At 39.5% G+C, this 20,652-nt stretch overlaps 2 protein-coding genes across 2 annotated transcripts in view; one reads left to right on the top strand and one right to left on the bottom strand.

The window, feature by feature from the left end:
* LOC139940811 (probable polyketide synthase 1) overlaps nucleotides 1-4,692 on the top strand; it is an 88,207-nt gene extending 83,515 nt beyond the window's left edge. Inside the window, exon 6 of the mRNA XM_071937196.1 lies at nucleotides 768-4,692. Within this exon, the coding sequence (XP_071793297.1) occupies nucleotides 768-1,118 (351 nt within the window). The 3' untranslated portion in view covers nucleotides 1,119-4,692. The remainder of the gene's footprint in view (nucleotides 1-767) is intronic.
* On the bottom strand, nucleotides 3,634-20,210 carry LOC139940812 (uncharacterized). The gene is made up of 12 exons (XM_071937197.1): nucleotides 20,103-20,210; nucleotides 19,121-19,235; nucleotides 15,573-15,747; nucleotides 14,380-14,666; nucleotides 13,873-14,036; nucleotides 12,944-13,118; nucleotides 11,817-11,933; nucleotides 10,861-11,139; nucleotides 10,308-10,688; nucleotides 8,130-8,495; nucleotides 7,548-7,772; nucleotides 3,634-6,446 (listed from the first exon to the last, which is right to left on the bottom strand). The coding sequence occupies exons 2-12, from the start codon at nucleotides 19,203-19,205 to the stop codon at nucleotides 6,355-6,357; spliced, it is 2,346 nt and encodes a 781-aa protein (XP_071793298.1). The 5' UTR covers nucleotides 19,206-19,235; nucleotides 20,103-20,210; the 3' UTR covers nucleotides 3,634-6,354.
* Nucleotides 20,211-20,652: the final 442 nt, after the last annotated feature.

Consider the following 20,652-nt stretch of genomic DNA (forward strand, 5'->3'; position numbering starts at 1 on the left):
ATTGTTTGTCACGATTTATATGTTTAAAAAATATAAAAAGTTGTTTGGGGGGCTGACTCCGCCTACCCCTTTTGTGACGTCAATCGAGGCAGACTTTGCCTGCAATGCGTATAGTAAACACACGTGCAAAGTACATGTACGTCCAAGTCGTGAGTTGGTACATTTCAAAAAGTTTGTTTCTGCATTCAGCAGCAACACACCTGGTCGGCATTGCCGGAAAAAAACAACTCACGACTTGGTCCGTACATGTACTTTGCAATTGTGTTTACTCTACGCATTACAGGCAAAGTCTGCCTCGATTGACGTCACGAACATCGCCTCTCGGGTCGGGGTCTACTCTTAAATTTGTAAATAACATAAGAACTGATTGTTTAAAACCTTAGTTAACTGTTCATTCACATTCCACTCATCAAAACACATATATTAGTGACAAAAGCTTTATTTTGAAAAAAATACCACTTACAGGTGACTTTAAATAGCTGTAAGTTTTTGTGTACAAGTTCCATGTGATCGCAAGTTGTTTTGTCAAAAAGTTCGGTTTTGAAAGCATTTGGCAGGCTGCCATATTAAGCGAACATTTCAAGACTATAATATGAAACAAGAAAGTATAATTGGTAGATAAAGAATACGGAAGTTTCTTAAGTGGAGCAAATCGTACTATGAAGTCCGCTACTTCTAAAGTTTTCTCTCTGTTGTTGATGTTGTTGTTCTGAATGTTGTTGTACTATTCTGGTTAATAACTTGTTATCTGGTATTATTAACCACAGGACTGGGATGCTACCTTAAGACATTGCCACAACGACTCCCTGAAGTTCCGTCACCTTACTTTGGGTCGGCAGGTCGCCCAGACTGACTGTGACCTCAGCCAGGAAGATCTAGAAGATCGTGTTAGACAGAAGATGGGTCAACTCCTATGCGTAGAGCCAGGAAGCATTGACCTACAACAACCAATGATCAACTACGGTATTGACTCTTTAATGGCTGTAGAGATGGTCACGTGGGCCAGTAAAGAGCTCAACGTTATCATCTCTCAGCTTGATATTTTGGGTGGTATTTGTACCAATGTATTACTGGAGAAAGCCCTAGACCACAGCGTGGTCATTAATGTAGCCGAATAGCTCATGGTCCGACAGGGCATTGGATCAATGGTCAGATGAATAACTGACCAGACACTACTTACTTACCAGACACAAACTGTCGATGTGTCCAATTATCACAGTTGGTTGAAATTATAATCACCTTGTGATTTCAAAATGGTTTCTTCATTTAGTTGGTATAAGTATCACTCACTTTCATTAGCCAAATGGGAACCCAACTGTTAATTTTTTTCACTTGTCACATTAACTTGGATGGGAGTAGAAAAAACAAGTTGCAGTTTTCAAACAGTTAATTTATTTCCATATAGGAAATCACATGATCTTAGGGGTAAGTTTTGCTTCCAGACGTGAAAAAATTAGTAACTGTAGCAAATTAAACTCTATTTTTTGAATTAAATATATATAATATTCAGATATAACAAAGAAAATGTTTTCAGATTATGGATAAATTGTTTAAAAATGCTTTATATTTACGAGAGTCCATGCAATGGAAGCTTGTTTCACGTATAGCACGACGTGAGGTTAGCGATATATTAACCCGAAGGCATTGATCCGAAGGGGGGGGGGGGGTAAGGAGCCAGACTGCCGAGTTTTCTTATATTTATATTTTTGTAATAGTCTGTACACCTAGCTCATCAATGCCGCTGGGGAACAAAACGTTTGCATTCTTGGAAATATGTTTATCGAAATTATCGTCCTTTCCACTATTTTGTTTATTTGTATTAATTTTGATTTTTACCCATACACCGATGTGTGTTAGCACTGTATACTCAGTACTTTCCCGAGTCCTGTGGAAAATATCACAGGCATATTACTCGGGTAGGATTCGAACCCACGACCATTGCAATTCTAGAGCAGTGTCTTACCAACTAGACTACAGAGATTGCCCGGTGGCTAGAGGCAGTTCGAATTCTATGTTTTGACAGCGGGTATCGCAACGTTATTTTACTTGATTGATTCATTTTGTTAAATTTAGATGAGAATTATATTTTCACTAAAGTTGTATGAAGACCACTTAAGTGACAATGAGTGTACAAGTCGTGCATTTAAATTGTTGAAGACAAAACCTAAAGTAGCCGTGAATCTTCGTAACCCTCCGTTCAACGACTCTTGCACCGTCAGGAGGATGGAGGGTTCCGATGATCGCACCTACTTTTAGCTATGCTGGTAGTTCCAGTATTTGGAGCAGTATGTTTTATTATAGCATTTGGATTTATCGTACTTTTTAGACTTTTATGGTTTACCATTTTGGGGTTATGTTTTATTGAGATAATAATAAGAGTAATGAATAATATTTATAAAGCGCCTTTAACAAAGGTTACAAATCGCTGTACAAAGTATCTACAATGATGTTTAAATGAAGAAGGATCATTCTCATGGCATCATACCTTAACGCAGCCTAGCGCCCCTTGCTGGGCTGTTAGGACTCACTCCCTTTTAAACAACTTTTAGTGCATAAAATAGATCCATCAGCCAAGAGGTGGGCTAACCTTAGTTGAACACCAGTTTTCTGTTTCGACTGATGACGTGTATACATGTCGGCTGTCGCATGACTTTCTGCTGAATGGATTTGCAGATTATTATGCCTTACATTAGTTATATTTACATAAACAAAGCACCAGTCTACTTGCAATATTTGGGGCAACAATGATGTACTGGCACTTGCAACAGCCGTTGGTACGTTGATGAACTTTTATCACTTTTGTTAATTTCAGAGTGTTTTTTGTTTTGTTTTTTGTGGTTGTTTTTTTGGACATGTTGTCGTAAACTAGGCGCCATTTTGTTGTTGCTCAAAGCTATTGTCTACGATTATTCGGTTAAATAAACCTTTTAAATGTAAATAACGGGATGTGGTTGTTGATGAGAAGGGAGCGTTAGTACTGTGTTATCATTGAAATGCAGAAACAATGCGGGGCGGTGCGAGTGAGCTGACTCATTAATTTAACTTTGTTTGGTTTATTGAAAGCTTTCCGGGGGGGGGGGTAATATTTGATTATATAATGCACGGCTTTAACTGCTTTTCTCAGAGTGTAACATAATATTTTCTGCAAAAACTTTGATTAGTCTTTTTATTACATTTTAAGAATCCGACCCATCTTAAATGGGAAACCCTTGGATGCGCTTTTTATTGCGCAGAACCATTGCGAATTGACAAGCGGTTTGGTTTGCGGTGCTCAGTTGTCTTTACTCTCTGCTACAAAAAATATATATTTTTATGAAATGGTTTGTAAATATTGGTGAGTGGCTTAATCACTTTAAAGTGGTGAGTGTTTTTTAATAGTTAGACCAAAGGTACAAAAGAAAAATCTATGTATAATTAACTGATGAATTGTAGTAACGAAAGTCATCATAACAAAAGCTTTCACAATTAACATGAAACATGTAAAAGAAACAAAAGTTCAGTTTCTACATGGATGTGGTTTGTTTGAAACAAACATAACTATTGATATATGCGACTTTGAATACTTTTCTGCTTAGTTTAGAAGCTTTTAAATAATGGTAAGACAATGTATTAATGTAACACCGATGTTCGTAATTCTTAAATTTGGTTATCCTACTAATAACGTTTATTTTGCAGCATTGCAGATTATATTCATAAATTACATTTTGTTTTTGTTTTTGCTCTTCTTGCTTTCTGTTTGTTTAGCAAAACTCTCTGAAGACCATTGATAGTGTACTTGGAAATAAAACAGCTTATTTTATTAAATCACATCAAGTAGCATTGTACAAGTAGTTCAACTTCCACACTCATAACAAACTAAGAGTTAATTTTTATGATAATATTTAAAGGAAAGATACGGTATATTGTACGTGTTGTGTGTATACTCTAAAGTTAATAGCAATAAAACTAACTTAGTTATAGTTAGAAGTACATCAGCTTTCAATAGAATAAAGCCTTTTCAGTTTCATTTCACTTAAATGTGGTCATGGAAATATTTATCATTTGTTATCCCCCAAATTTAGAATATGAGAAACGTTACTCTCAGATACATTTATCAGATTGTGTATTCGAATTGCATATTATTCTCGGCAATATCTTTTTTTTTAAAGCGACGTTTTGAAATAAAACGTTTACAGGTTAGTTTTATTGTGTAAAGCTACATCTATGAAGGAGCAAACGAATGAATACAAAAGGTTCTAGTCTGTCATTTTCAGAATGTCTCCTACTCGTGAACACACTACGGGGAGGCACAGCGCCACCATTTGTCACATTTCCCTCACTCTCACTCTCACGACCCAGTAAAAGGTGACAAAATAAGAGCGGATCAAGGGGGGTTGTCAACGGGGGCAAATCCCCCTAAAATGAACAAACATGTTTACTCAGTGAAACTATTATGTATACTTGCATAAATGCACATATCACAACACTTAAAATGTATCTAAACAGATCCATACTAACCAAACAGTTCATTGTTTTGGTGCTATAAACGGAAAATCGCCCTTTTCCCTTTGGTGTAATGCATGAAACTTCCAACTACATGACATTTTCCATTTAGACTCTACCATGTGAACGATTACATAAAATGTTAAACCATTCTTTTTTCGTGCTTGAAACTTGAATAGGTCATGTGAACACTCATTATAAAAAAAGGTGCGTTTTATCTACAAGTACCCTACTGATGTAAAAATAAAAATTGTCACTTTGTAAAAACCAAAATGGTATATTTTTGTATTAACATTGTGGCGAAACACTTATTCGTCAATATGTAAAGAAACAGTTGTTAGCCTTCAAACATATTCGCCAACAGTTTGTTGTATTTATATCTTTGAAATGAGATATTACTTCGGTTCAAAACCTTCAGAAAATAATTTAGAGGACATACTTAGGCCTACCCTAAGTTCAGTTTGCTAAAAAGAAAATGCTGATTCGTCACTATCAGAAAAATTAGACGAGTTGTGCCTCTAATTGGCCTAAGATTGCAGCCAGAGCATCTACAATGCACAGTTTACCCGGGCCCTTAAGCGGGCCCTTGATTCGTGCTCCGCGCTCCCGCATGATCCATATTGGACAGATTGCCCCCCCCCTCCGAAAATGTTGATCCGGATCCGCCCTCGCTACCGGTATGCTATGATACGCTGAGAGCATTACTACATGTAGGCCGTATTCCAATTGGTGACATACATCTACGGCTACGACTAGTGCTAAGGGTGCTACTAATGACGTCATATACTTCAACACCTGATGACGCGGCAATCCAGCCATAGCCATTAGTCACTAATTCGGACACGGCTGTCTTCATAAGATGGAATATGCAACGCCTGGAACCCTGACGTAGAGGGCGCTCGAAATAATTAGAATATTTAAAGAACCTGTGAAATGAAATTAATGGGAAGCTTATTAATAAATATAAAACAAAACTAATGGGAGCACGGTTAAGACTTGTCACATTTTTAACTATCTTCGCAATGTATACATGCTCAGGGGTGGATTTCACAAAGGTAGTCCCAACTTAGGACTACTCCTAGGCAATGCTAAGAGATAGGATCAGTCCTAAGTTAGGATGAGTTACTGGTCCTAACTTAGGACTGGTCCTATATCTTAGCATTGCCTAGGACTAGTCCTAAGTTAGGACTACCTTTGTGAAATCCACCCCAGAGCTGGTTAAACTCATTGTCAACAATTTACGAAATACTCCATCTTACCAAAACACCGTGGCCACGGTTTGGTTGGCGTGTTGCATCAGAGTTCGAAATAATCTACACACATAGCATACAATTCCAATGCTGTCACCAGAAGGAAACCACACAAGCCTATACTAATATTAATCATAAAATATGTAAGGCAAACATGGTTTTAAGCAATTCAAACTCCTACAAAAGTAGAATTCAAAGTTCTATTTTTGTTTTAACTCAAGCAATCCTTACATATCCTGAACGAGGATATTCCTTAAAACAATAAAGAAACACATGAAGTAATATTGAGAAATAATTCAGCTCCTTGAAGTAATCACATGAGTATAAGGGCTTTGAATGAGCAGGGCTAATAACCAGTATATACCGCACACAACATATTGCATTATGGCAATCTGTTTAAACACACAGGCACAGTAAAATGACTAAATCTTCTCTATACATAAACACACTTCGGTTACATAAAATCTGTCAACATTTATATATCTATACTAGTCCAAAGAAAAACGCAAATTATGTAATTTGAACCCTTTGTTTAAAATGGTTTTCTGTCATCACGTTTTCTTGTAAGCTATAGACTATTGCATATACTGTAGGCCCATAACATCGTAGTCAGTATTTGACTCTAGATAGCTTCGAAGCCTTCGTTTGCGTTTCCATCGATGCCTGGGTCAGCAGCCATCTCATAGTCGTTGTCTTTCTTAGAGTTATACACACCTTAAACAAACAAATTAACAAATAAGAAAGTTGAAATGTGTTTCTTTTTCATTTGGGTGGTTAACGGTCATGGGTGAATTGTCGCAACATTCAATCATTTTAAGTGACCTTCAGGCCTACAGGGTGCGTTTACAGTGTTTCACGAGTTGCTTAGTTAAGTTTTTAAGGCGAATGCGAACGCGATACGAAGTTTTGACGGCACAAACTCGCAACGAACAATAAGCAAGGGTTGACTTAAGCACAACTCCGAAAACAGAATTAAGACGTCAAAATTCGCTTCGCAATCGCATTGGCATGAACTATAAAGCGGGCTTAAAGCCATTATACACTTTCGGTACAGAAGAGAAGAAACAAGTTCACAGATTTACAAATAACTTACAGGGTTTACAGAAGGTAATGGTGAAAGACTTCTCTTGAAATATTATTCCATGAAATGCTTTACTTTTTGAGAAAACATTAAAACAATATCAATTCTCTAACGATAGCGAGAATTACGGATTTATTTTAAACACATGTCATAACACGGCGAAACGTGCGGAAACAAAAGTGGGTTTTCCCGTTAGTTTCTCCCGACTCCGATGACCGATTGAGCCTAAATTTTCACAGGTTTGTTATTTCGAAAAAAAGTTGTGGTATACGAAGTGTGGGACTTGGACAAAACTGTTTACCGAAAGTGTATAATGGCTTTAAGGCTCTGGCTAAAATTTCAGTTCGGGCCATCAAATAGACGTTGCCAAAGTCAGAATCCAAAGTGCCCAAGTCGGAATCTAAGCCGAAGCCGAGGTTTCGAAAGCTTCTAATGATTGGTCATATTCCTCATTGCAAAAACAGTGATGTAGACTAGCTATCATCACACCACAAAACGAGACCAGACTGTTTGTCTTAGTGCAGACGGTTCCCAAGTCGGAATCCCAAGTGCCCAAGTTGGAATCTAAGCCTAAGCCGAGGTTTTGAAAGGTTCTAATGATTGGTCATTACTCAAAACAGTGATGAAGACTAGCTATCACCACACCACAAAAAGGACCAGCGGGGGGGGGGGGGGGGTAAAACATGATATATGCAGGTGACTCTGGATGGTTGAATGTGACATGGTATGCAAACCTTTCTTTGGTTGAGAACTCTCCATGTTGGTCTTCTCATCGTTCAGATACATCACATAGAAGATGAGAACAATCAGAAGAATGCCAGCTCCAACGGATACACCTATCAATGCTTTCTTGTAGACGGTCAGCTTCTGGTTAAGTTGATCCTTTTCAGTCACATCGGGAATGGATGTTATCTCTGTCGATAGTTTCTCTGTCGACGGTATCTCTGTCGAAGGACGAGCTGTCAAAAAAAAAAACAGTGCACACGGATAGTAATAATCTTGCTAAAACACCCAAATCATCATGTTCTTCATGTAATATTGTTGTGACAATCCCCATTATATTGCTCACAACAATAGGTTATCGAAACTCGTACTTCCCTCAAATTTGTTGGACATTCCCTTGAAAAACTAGATAGAATTAACTATATGCTTATATTATCCGTGATAAAAAGAAAAATCACTGAGCAGTTTTGTCGGTCATGCACAATGACATAACTTTTGATACTGTAAAATATTATTTGATATATCCTAATCGGTACACGATGTAAAGCTTTCATTTTGAAAAGATGCAGAGAATGTATTAACGATGCACTTACATTTCTCAATGTAGTAGATGATATTAAACCCTTCTCCAGGATAGTTGGGGTTTGCGTTGGACAAAAAAAGGACCAAGAGTGCACCCATGGTACTGACAATCTTTTGTTGCTGCTGGGAAGCATTAGTGGAACAGCTTGTAATCAACTTGTCAAGGTTGGGTTCGTATCCATCGAAGATCCCTACATTATGACCCAACTCGCATATGGATTGACTGAATGTCTCCCATTCCATAGCTATTTGCTTGCCGGTTGGGGCAATTAGAAGAGTGGTGCAATTGACGTATCTTGGGTACGCCAAGTCAGGGTAGAGGGGAGACGATACAAGCCCGGCCCTTTCCACATTGATTGTGTAGTTGCATCTCCATTCTGGAAACAAATGTTAAAATTAGAAGGCATTGATTCACCACATATATCAATACTGTTATATACAACATTGTGTGTTGTCCCTTTACTTTGTAAACTAACATAGTTCGCCATTTTGGTGAACCGATTTGTTGAGTCCTGCACTGCAGTCACTTAGCCTACCTTGGATTGTCTTCAGATTGCACCCCTTGCTTCAGACAGCACTTCAACAACACCAAAGCTAAAGTCAGTACCTGAAACAACATCCTTCGTAAAGTGACCAACTCCAGATGGTTAAGATTATCGGTCCTTGTCATGTGCTATATCTGCGGGTTGCAAAGCACTGTCTAAGGAACATTTCGTCAGTCAAAGAAACTTGGTACTGCGTTGAATAACACATGCCGCTTGATAACAGGTTGCCTCAAACCAACCCACACCAGCATTATGTACCTCCTTGCAGCTGATTTCAAGAAACGCTTGGATTAATCCTATATCGTGTTAGGACGAGTCTCGTCCTAACTTAGGATGGGTTCAATGCGTCCTATCGTCTTCGGATTCGGAAATTAACTTGTCCTAAGTCCTAAGATTATTCTAGAGTTAGGAACAAGAGTTTGGTGAAATCGACGGCTGGTCATTATAGGTCCACCTGACATGAGATTGGAAGTTACTCTTCGAGTTAAGATTAGGGCAAGACAATCAGCAATGAACGCCATCTCATTCATGTTGAGGTCTTCAAAGCATCCAAGGTAGAAGCAAGAATAGAAATTAAAACAACCCTCCTCCAACCGACATGACACCTCCTAAAAACCTCCCTCCTGTGCAGTAGCAACATGGATTGAGTGGGAAAACTCGCAATGGCCTGAGTGGGTAAACTCTCAATGGCCTGTGGTCAAAAGTTGGTAGCGTGAAAGCTGTATAAACCTGGACCCTTCTCAAATCCGACCTCAATCGACTAGAATCGTTCCACCCGAGGTGTCAACGATCGATCCTCGGCATTCAGTGGTTTCACTTCGTCAACAACAACGAGGTCACCACAAGATCTTGCCTGCCCACTATCAACCAACAAGTTCAATGCCGCCGCTCCGCCTTCTTCAGACATGTTGCTTGCTTGGCTGACAACAAACACCCCAGCTCATCATCACCATCAACTCTCTGGAAGGGGTCTAGCGCCAGCTCCCGGTTGGAAGTAGAATTGATTCAAGTGCCATTCTCCTGCGAGAGGTCCCTACAAGTATATCCGCCGTCAAAATGCAACTGTCAAACATGTGGTCCCGAGAATGGCGGCGCAGGTTGGGGAGTTTTCTTATGTTATGCAATGGGACTGAAAATAAAAGGACTCTCATGGGATTAGGACTTGAGTCAAGTCTAGGCTGGTAGAGACCCAGAGGCCATCCAAGATCACGCTGGTCTCAACAACTGGGCCGGCCTAGTGAACTCGACCGCACGTGGTGCAAGGATGTAGGACGTGGACTCAGTAGATCGGCGCGAGGACCCGTGATTGTCTCTGCGGCTGATTGATTGATTGACTGCTACTGATGCAACATATTCTGAGTTTTGGTTTTACTATTTATTAGGGAGCGTCTCAAAAGTCGGGCACGTTCCTAGCGCAAAAGAACGTTCCTGCGGGAATATGCCCGCAGGATCGCAACATCATGACAAAGTATACGCGGAGCGTTCCAAAAGACCGGTCCTGTGGAACGGACAAAAGCGGCGGGGATACTCTTGCGATCCAAAAAGAACGTTCCTACCGTTCCGACTTTTGAGACGCTCCCTTATTCAATTGAAAAGGTCCTTCCTAAAACCTTGTTACAGAAATGTCATGAATCGTTCACTTACCTGCTTTGTATGATGCAACGAAGTTGTTGTTTGTAACGTTGTTAGTGTAGAACTGTAGCATGAACCACCAACCTTCCACTGTGACCACGTTAGCTGTCTCCAATTCGTAGAGACATACACGATTCGTCTTCAGGTAGTTATCGTCCTGATCTAAAGCTTGAAAGACGACATAACTAGAGCAGGACCCGTTGGGTCCATTGTGAATACCCTTGAATTCATCAGCCAGTATTCCGGCGAATGTGAACGTGATAATATTGGCTCCACCACTTGGTTTAATTGACCAGATGTAAGGTTCAACGTCTGATCCTGAAAACTCCTGGTCGAATACTCCGGGAGAAGCAACGAATCCAAAATGGCTTGAATCGTTAAAAGTCGGTCCGCCTGGAAGGAAGGAATGAGATTCAAGTTAAAATACTGATGTTGAACCGTCGCTCTGTATATACTGTAGAAAGATAGCACTTTGGTGACATGTGCCAACATGTTCCACATCAATATTTTATATAATGCTGTCTGACTGATGGAGAATGTAATCTGATCAACTAGTCCAACTCACCAACTCTGGGGTCCAACTCGAAATGAATGACTACATCATGATCCGAAATTTGACCTCCCGATACTAATGGTGAAGTAGGAATTACTTGAAAATCTGCGCCTGCCATTGCGCATGTCAAATGCGTGTGATTCCCTATGACGTCAAATGAGTAGCAGTCATTCCCGCTTTCAATGCAGATCTTTGCGCACTCTTCAGCTGATTCAACGGCAATTTGATCTATGACCGATGTGTCGTTCAGGCGAACGTTGTAGTAAGGGTCAAACAGAATGGCAAGGGAATCTAAATGAGATGAAATAAACATAAACAAATATTGAATTATAACATTTTAAACAAATTAGTGCTGGGTCGAGTGTTGTAAATAGACAACGCCCAGGGCCTGCCAATCTGAACATGCGACAGCCAACCTAACAATAAATCCTTTCCATAAATATGGTAAAATGGACATCACAAAAAATGAGGCAACATTGCGCCTTTTTGTGCGAGGGTTGATGGTGGCGTGACGATTATACAATAGTCCTTATGCATTTTACGTCATTTGCCTAGCGGTCAAACGAGGTTGTTCATTGGTCAATCATATGCGTTGTGCGTAATAAATGTGCACGTTTTCATTGTTTCATCAGTGAGCAAGTTAGTTTCCCGGGTAGCGACTAGACTTGACTACACCGACTAGACTAACCAGAAACCATAGAGCACAGGGAGATTGACTATATCGAACCGTGCACCGAAGCATGTTCAACTATGCTCAATTCGAGAGCTACGTTACAGTATCTGGTCAAGTCTAGTCACTCACCCGAACTTGCTCATTGTTTTACCTCTAAGGCTGGATGGCGTCAATTGCATATTTATATTTCTGCATGCTATGTTAGGGTTCACGCTGTTTTGTACATCCGTGTGTGCTATTTGTTCCCAAGGTTGTGTAACAAGACCCAAATGAATGTGTTTCCAAGACAACTAACCACAGTAGGCCTCATCGTTGTAGTCAACGCAGTCGTAAAACCCGTTACATTTGCCGTCACGGGTTATACATCCACCAAGGGAACACCTGTACTCCATATCAGTGCATTCTCGAGTTTCTGTGTAACACAAACAACAACTGTTAATAGTCTACGGTTTATATTGTGAATCTTAGAATATTAAAAATAGTAAAAACATCGAGAACTATAAATGCAGACTCTGAAAACTATGGTGGCTTTAAAGGGACATCGCAAATATATATTTGCGCCAAGAATGACGCCAATATTCAAGACTTGTTCCCAAGTCGCAGACATTATCGCAAATATTGGCGTCATATTTGCAATGTCCCATAAAAGCCACCATAGCAAACAAAATATATAAACTATCACAGGTGTCACGATGGGGGCCAATAGAAGATATAAAGTGTGGCTTGTGCCGAACGTTTATGGGGCATGCACACCGGCTTCCTTTGGCTATTTGGGCAACAAAAATATACCAAAACATTACTCAAAGAGACACCAGTGAAAGAGATTATGTATTAAGACCATTGATACAAGTTGTAAATAATGATGACAAATCGATAGTAAATAATGCAAGTATGTATTGCAAGTAAATGTCGATATATGAAAACCCTCGGTTGGATAGGGTGTCGTTTGGGCGTGACTGACATGTGTGTATGTCGGTTGTTTACACCACGAGAAATTGTGTTTGATGGAAATGGAGACTGGATCCCCATGTTTTCGCCATTGTGATCAATAATACATAAATAGAGCGCCAGTCTGCTTACAACATTGACCCAACAATTTCGCGTAAACTTGACATATGTAACGGCTGGAAAAGCATATACGCTGACCTTTGACCGTGTTTTATTTTGGTTAATTTTTCATTATTTATAACGTGATATTTTAAAATTGTTTCACAACAACCATCTAAATATTGTTGTCTGTTGATTCCATATCCCTTTACTGATGTTTCGAACACGATAAGTGTAGTCTACAGGTGTTTTAACCCAAACCACTTACTATTTACACCAAAGCAGTTTATCTGTAAATTCTTGTTTAAAGATCCAGTGTTCTTGTATGTTTTTCGCACAAATAAAAAGCTTCAGAATCCTAGCATGTTTACTTACGGCCTTCGGGTTCTGATCCGTTGAATATAGGTTCAATCCAATCCAGAAACGTAGTGACCCTTGCATACACGTTGGGGATCTCTATCGAACTACAATCACGGGGTCCGAAACTGACCACACCCACTTGAGTCCATTTGTCTTCAAACTGCAGGACCAAAGGACCCCCACTGTCCCCCTGAAATATCAGAATCAATGACTCCCGTCAGGCAATGTAATTCTTGAAATACACGTGTATACAAATCTACATAAACTGCAATTCGAAACGTACGGAAGTGTATGATGGGCCAAGACAGAACATTCAAATCATCTTTTTGCCACGGTGTTGTCTTATTGTCATGCCATAATATGATACAACGTTTAAGAAAGCCAGATTTTAAGTTGACATCGTAAAATCCCAGAGTAGCTTAAACAAAACAGAAGGAGCAAATATTAATACAATATTTGTAAGGTGTTGTATTCAGTAGCCACTGCCACGCACATTGAGCCTGTGTTCTTTTGCAGGCATTATACAACACAGGAGACATACGGCGTTAGGCCTATGCGTCTTATCCGAAGGATGCAACATTACGGTCAAGTGTCTAATTGCGTCATGTGTCAAGACGGTGACTCGAATCTACACTCTGCTAATTGTAAACACAGAGCATGAGTCCAGTAGGTTTGACCGCTCGGCCACTCAGGCCACTCAGAAATGGCAAGTCATTCAGAAATAAATATACTGCACTATATTGATTCAACTTTTCGATACAATGCAAAATGAAAAAGGAAATTACTGAGAATGACTTTTCTGATATGTACGGAGCTCCGGAAATGCCATCCGACATGTTGAAATCCTGACATAAATATCTCCGGAGAGGATATCCTCGGATGGCACTTCCAGAGCTCCGTAGATATGCAATGTGACTATTTCCGATCAAAGGCAGGGTTCTTACAAAGCAAGCACTCTTGGTGGGTGTCTCCCCTGGTCTACCTGCACAGATCATCGTATTGTCAATACTTATTAAGCCCTGCTCCGCAATAGACCATATCTCAGCACAGCTCGTCTGGTTCTGCACGAATAAAGCCACTTCAAGAAGTTCTTCAACATTTGCGGTCCCTTGATACAAAGAACATCAAAGGAAAACGTTATCTCGGTCTGTGCACCATATACATCGATTATATCAGCGTAAAAGGGTTCATAATATCTTGAAATAATTTGTGAGAACTGTTTTCAACAAACATCCGGAACGCTTCTTCTGTAGAACAATTTAAAGGACTTTTAAAAACACATCTGTATAGCCGTTCCATCTAATGTGTTTTTGATTCTAGTCATTTTCTCTTTTGGGTTTTTGGTTGCATTATCCCTAGCGCTTTGCATCCTTTGGATCCCAATTATTATTAGTATTATTTTCTTGCTGGGTGTGGGTTATAAGAGGTAAACAGTTTAGTGTCACATTTACCATTCTCTGTTTGTCCCCATCCAGTTACCGTCACGACCGTGTCATTCGAAAAACCCGTCATATTCTTCTGTGGAAGGCATACAGTCCGTACGTAGTCAGTGATGTTAAAAGGCGACTCCATCTTAAACAAAGCAACATCATTGCTTAAGTTTGAAGTCTTGATGTTGTAGTCCGGGTGCATGTACATCGCCACTGCTCTTCTTTGCTGCATGTTTTCTGAGTCAGCTAGAAGATTGTTGGTTCCCATCCTAAACTGGAATAGTTCGGGATGTTCTGTGACGGTCTGCCTATAAAGAAACAACAGTACAATTATTTTCTTGCCGGTTAAAGGGAAGGTACACGTTTGGGAATTACTCAAAACAATTATTAACTTAAAACTGACTTGGTAACGAGTATTGGAGAGCTGTTGATATAGCATAAAACTTTGTGGGAAACGACTCCCTCTGCAGTAACCTAGTTGTTGAGAAAGAGGTAATTTCTCACTAAAATACTAGAAGACTTCTAGCAAGAAGTCTTTTATTCCTATCTGAAAGCACACAAATTCGTTCAACGAGGGTGTGTTTTTCTTTCATTCTCGCAACTTCGATTACCAAATTTAGCCCAAAGTTTCACAGGTTTGTTATTTTATGCTTATGATGGGATACACCAAGTGAGAGCACTGGTCTTTGACGGTTACCAAACGTGTACAGTGCCTTTAAATGGTTAAACAACCGTTAATATAGTTTGTGGATTAACCTCGGTTGCATTTACATTGGTAAGGTTGACAGACACATTTACCAAACCGCTCACAACCCTGGCTTCCTCTTCTAGCGAGACAATGATCGACAATGATTTTTTAAGGGTGATTTTTTATGTAAGAAAATAAAATCCGTAATTGTAAATTTGAATGAAAGTCTAGAACGCAACAGTATCCAACATCATTATCATACAATTGTCAATCTATGCAGCTATCATTATAACCCAATCAGTATTTGTATTTTCTTGGGTATGTTGTCATAAGTCTGATAATAAATCTTGGGTAATTTGTCAAGTCTGATAATAAATCTTGGGTAATTTGTCAAGTCTAATAATACATCTTGGCTAATTTGTCAACTCTAACAATAAGTCTTTCCATTGTGCAGTGTTTTGTTATGCCTGTTGAACCGTGACAAATAAAGGTTTGTCAAATACACTGGATCAATTGATTGGCTTACAAGCAGTGAGCTGCGGTGAGTATCCATTGGGGATGAATTAATGAACCACCGCAGATGATGTAATCCTTGAATATGAGGGCCGCCTGCCACGGCCACTCCCCGCTCTGTGCTGCGTCGCCGTTTATGATACGGGACCCAGGTTGCAATGCAGGCTGAATACCGCAAGTTGTATTATCTGTAACAAGAGGATAAAGTTATTGCAATATTGATATAGAAAACAACGCACGGCTGTTAGCCTTGATCAAGGCTGTTGACGTACTGTTCCCCGGCCCGGTTCGCTGCACACGCACGCAGTGCATACACAAATGTACATTACCATACATTGTACAGCGAGAACAGTATAGCGTGAGTCGTGAGTACGGTCGTGTCTTTCTACTTTCAACCTCGCACACGTGGCTCAAACAACAGCCTTGATGGGTTTGTAAGCTTTATCGGAATTCCGATAAAAGGGTATTCATGATGTGGGCGTGTCATTCTAAACATTGGCCAATCACAGGCGCGATTGAGAATGACGTATTACTGCAAGCAATCATGCCACGTCCATGCATGCATGCGTGTGTGTGTGTGTGTGTGTGTGTACGCTGTACGCTAGCTGTATGGACATGTACTGTAATACGTGCTTTTTATAGCAGTGTCGGGAGCGTGGTGTGTATATTAGCTATGATTGTAAGGGGTCTGAATGCGCTGCCGGACGGGTGAGCCGGACAAGACTCGCCCGGTCGGTAATGGTGTTGAACAACTTCGAACAACTTCCGTTGTCTTGCGTTTCATTATACCACGAGGACTAGCATCATAATTACAACGTAGCTGGTAGATTTGTCCCTGAATTGAAAGCTGCTGTACTATAAGTGTGACGTTGTAGTGTAGTACTAGTAGTATGGCAAGAGTTAGTTTATGAAATTGAACTTTACTTGTAGTTGTTGTTCAGCCACATGTTCAGCCACACGCCATCTTCTACCGTCTGGTATGTTTTCGACAACACATATTTTCGATCTCAACTTTGATTTACCGCGAGAAACGTAATAAATAATATATGTCTACATTAAGACAAAATAAACAGCTGGGTTTCTTATCTCATCTGGTCTGTGTTTGTGCTTCAAGGGGATGGGTGTGTTGTACTGTCATATGCCCAACACCTAAGAATTCTTACCAAGTAGCCATCTTGCCGGAAACCTATGACACCTGGATACTTGTTTAACCTTTCTCAAACACATTTCACATGTTCTAATTTTCTTCCTTCTATTTCTAAACCCATGATTGATGCATTAAACGCGGTTGTTATATTTTGTTGAAAGTTTCTGTAGTTGTGTTGCAAATTATACACCACTGATTTCCAGCGACTTACTGTTTTGTTTTACTAGTAGGGATTTCTCCCTCGCCCGCCGCCATTGCAACTACAACCACGGTTTGTTTACAATTACGTCGACGAGCACGTGTGTGCGAGTGCTTGCAGAACGTTGTGATTGACATCGCAGCGAGAGTTTATAGGTCAACCAACAACCAATGAGAACGGGTTGTTAGTAAACATTAGCATAATGAGCTCCGCCCTAAATTTTGGCAGATACAAAACCATCAAGGCGCTACTTAGGAAGTACCCATGTACCGTAAGTGTACCGTATACAGATGGTACATGTACATGTACAGTACGATGTGTGTACATACGCTGTATACGTATTATATGCACTGTGTTATGTATGGGGGTGCACTGGTGGAATTCAGTGATGGGGACTGGGATTTTGCAGATCGCGGCTGGCTGTAGCGCCTTGATCAAGGCTACACGGCTGTAGACGTTGAAATCTGTTCAATTCCACTGATTGGACTTAAACAACTTCCATATATGTAATTGTTTATGTAATGTACACACCAATCAACGAGGCCCGTAGCCAGCCGTGTCAATAAGTAAAAGTTCTTATGGCAAGCCACAAATTACCACTATATACAGTGCATGCCTACATAGCGCTTTATCACATCCCTTTCATGGCGGCGTATCAAAACGCAGAGTATTTCTCCTGCAAGACAATGTGGGACTACGTTTGAAGTATGATACCAACTCCTTTAAAACCATGCAATTGTTTACAAGGTGCTGTGGCGCAATATGCTACCGATCAGACCAGCAACGCCGGGGAGAACCCTTCTCTTTTTGATATATGCACAACGATAATTAGTCACACAACACACGGGACCGACGGTTTTACGTCTAATCCGAAGGACGCAGCATCATGGTTATTAAGTGTCACGACTGAGAATTCGAACCAACACTCTACTGATCAGAAATGCAAGAGCTTGAGTCCGGAGCTCTTAGCCGTTAGCCATGACAAACAGTTCAAAAGACAAAGCTAAATATTCACACGGGGAATTGTTTGCAGTCAACCAATTACTGTACAGCATTATGAATGAAACTATTCAGTCACAACTGACATTGTTCACAGCGTCTTACTACCAATAACTGTGGACATTGAAATGTGAAGTGCCTTCATAAAGATATCCTTGTTGGCTGGCTTCAAAATAATAATAATAATAATGAATAATAATAATGAAACTTATAAAGCGCACAAATCCACAGAAGTGCTCATGGCGCTAAAATACAAACAATAGTATTAATTAATACACAATAACAACAACAACTAATTAAAATGTTAACCTAAGTTGAGAGAAATCTAGAACATGTGGTATTGGTTAAAAAATAATACAAAATTTGTGTGATATGACCCTACAGGTCAAAGGGTCTAAAACTTGGGACATAAACCTGAGTATGGTCTACTTATTAACAAATTTAAAAATTGATTTTGGGGTTGAACAAAGAATTGACTGGAGTGGGATTTGAACCAACGACCTCCGGATTAACGTGCCGGCGCTCTACCAACTGAGCTATCTAGCCCTATAGTGGCAGTGTTTCTATTTTGTCAATATCTTTGTTTGGGGTGCCAGTCGGAAGCCATGCAACCGTTAACTGCCGTGTAGCCAGGGATCACACCCAAATTACGATACAACCTGATGATCTAAGGTGATCCCCTGGCTGGCGACTCCTTTATTTATTTATTTTATTTATTTATTTATTTCTTATTTACCCTGGGGGAGACATCTCAGTGAAACACTGGTTTATTCAGAGGTGCCTAACAAACAAACATCAAATTTTATACAATTACATCAGTTTCGAAAGATGCATTTGGAGACTGTGAGAAGAATCAAGAGCGACCATGGAGGTTTCAAGTTTTGCTTCTACTATAAATTGGTTGTAATTAAGTTGAAATCATTTATAAAACGTAGCCTTGCCATTTGGGGTCGACAAGCGGACATCTATGGACTGTCTTTCGTAGCTTACAATACTATGCCATCGGGCCATATATTTGTGTAGTTAATAACAATGATTCAAGACATTTCTAATTGATTTAGCGATATCACTGATTCGTTCACCATAATATATTTTCCTTTGTTACGGTTTCGTTGAGGTTCACAAAACACAATTCTCTATACACTAAATACATGATATGAAACATTGCAGTATCGTCAACGGTGCATGTTTAATATATTCTAACTGTTTGAATTACCTTGCATTTCTAGGGATCCGCATGGTAACATGGAAGCAACTAACAACACTACGTAGACACAAAATGCTCCAATCACATGACTCATATTGAGCGTTGGAAAGAGCAAAACAATGTTCTGAAATCAGAAAAGGATAAATGTTTAGATCAAACATAATAATCAGGGGTTCTGAAATCAACATGTTTGAATTTTCTCAGATAACGTTATAAAAGTTGTCTGGTTTAGTTTTGTTTTCAGAGACCAAATTCAAACACTTCTCCCCTTTTGCATTTCAAACCTGTGAATATTGCGCCACATTTCTAGTTGTACGAACTGGAGTGGTTCTTTTTAGCTTACTTTGTAATCACTGCTTGTACGTTTCGTGCTTTATCAGGCACACTGCAAACATGCGAGTTGATGGACACAGTCATTTAAACTGGACTATATTTTTCCAGATTGGTACCGTATCAAATTTAACAGTTTCAAAAGCTAAGTTGATGCCAGTTAAAAAGATGACGTGTGGTGATCATTGTTAGCAATCACCTTTGCAGCTTTTAAGTGTATTTCAAAAAAATTCGTTGATTTTTAATACGCGCACTTGTTAAATAGTTAAAGGTAGGAGTTTAGGTGGATTAGTGTACATTTCTAGCAACTTCAAACCAATGATTTTATCAGAGTTTCACTTTCGCAGATTTGAACTTTGAATGTGAATGTAATGGTATACGTCCATGTGGGGTTCCCCGTTACGCATTATCAACCGATAGTTTGGGTTATTATGGAAGCATTTAAAACCATTTGCTTTTTCAGCCTCAGTTTGGTAAGGCTGGTTTAATTCATGAGAAGAAAAAGTGAGGCAAGGGGTCATATTCTAATGCTGTTGTCCTGACGTTCGACCAACAACCGATTAACACTCAATAAACTATAGACTATCTATAGCAATGATTGCTTATAATATGAAGCCCAACGAGTTTAATAATGTTTCAATGACAAGAACATTTTACTTACAAAAACTGTTTTCCTCCAGACCGGGTCAGTATCAGCAGACTAAATAAACGACAAGCTGTTTGATGGCGCATTCACAACCATGGGTGTGCCCCGATTTCCACGTTGTTTATTTTCTGGACATGTTCTCTATCATATCTACGCCAAAACTAATATTTGCTTCGTTAATAATTAACGCTTCTTTGTCAGCGAAGAATGTTGATTTGTCTGTTTGATTCAAGTTCAGAATCACACGCTACTGCCTCCAGTGTGTTTAGACAAGAAGCTGTCCCAAATCCATCCGCACTCTGTGGTAATGTAAACGTCCATATGTTTAGTCTCTAGTTTACACTAATTATCTAAACCTTAGAGGGCCATATTGAAACTCAGTGTTTTTAAATAAAGTACCAAACTCTTAAATTCTATCTAAATCGTAATTTTGATAAGGTATGAGCTATTTAAGGATTGCAAAAAATGAATAGTATGATAAATGGTTGTCAATAAAATACTTTTTTTACGAGACCCAGAATTATTATAACCTTTATTCTAGGTAACAACCATTTTGCATCTTACA

Source organism: Asterias amurensis, chromosome 8 (assembly GCF_032118995.1).
Source record: "Asterias amurensis chromosome 8, ASM3211899v1".
NCBI classification, from domain to species: Eukaryota; Metazoa; Echinodermata; class Asteroidea; order Forcipulatida; family Asteriidae; genus Asterias; species Asterias amurensis.

Excerpts from the sequence above, each read along its gene's own strand:
- LOC139940812 (XM_071937197.1), bottom strand. The coding sequence starts at position 19,205 with ATGAGTCATGTGATTGGAGCATTTTGTGTCTACGTAGTGTTGTTAGTT. Across the intron at positions 14,667-15,572 it reads CTCACCGCAGCTCACTGCTT|GCAGACCGTCACAGAACATC; the intron begins GTAAGCCAATCA and ends GTTTCTTTATAG. Across the intron at positions 8,496-10,307 it reads CGTTGCATCATACAAAGCAG|AATGGAGATGCAACTACACA; the intron begins GTAAGTGAACGA and ends ATTTGTTTCCAG.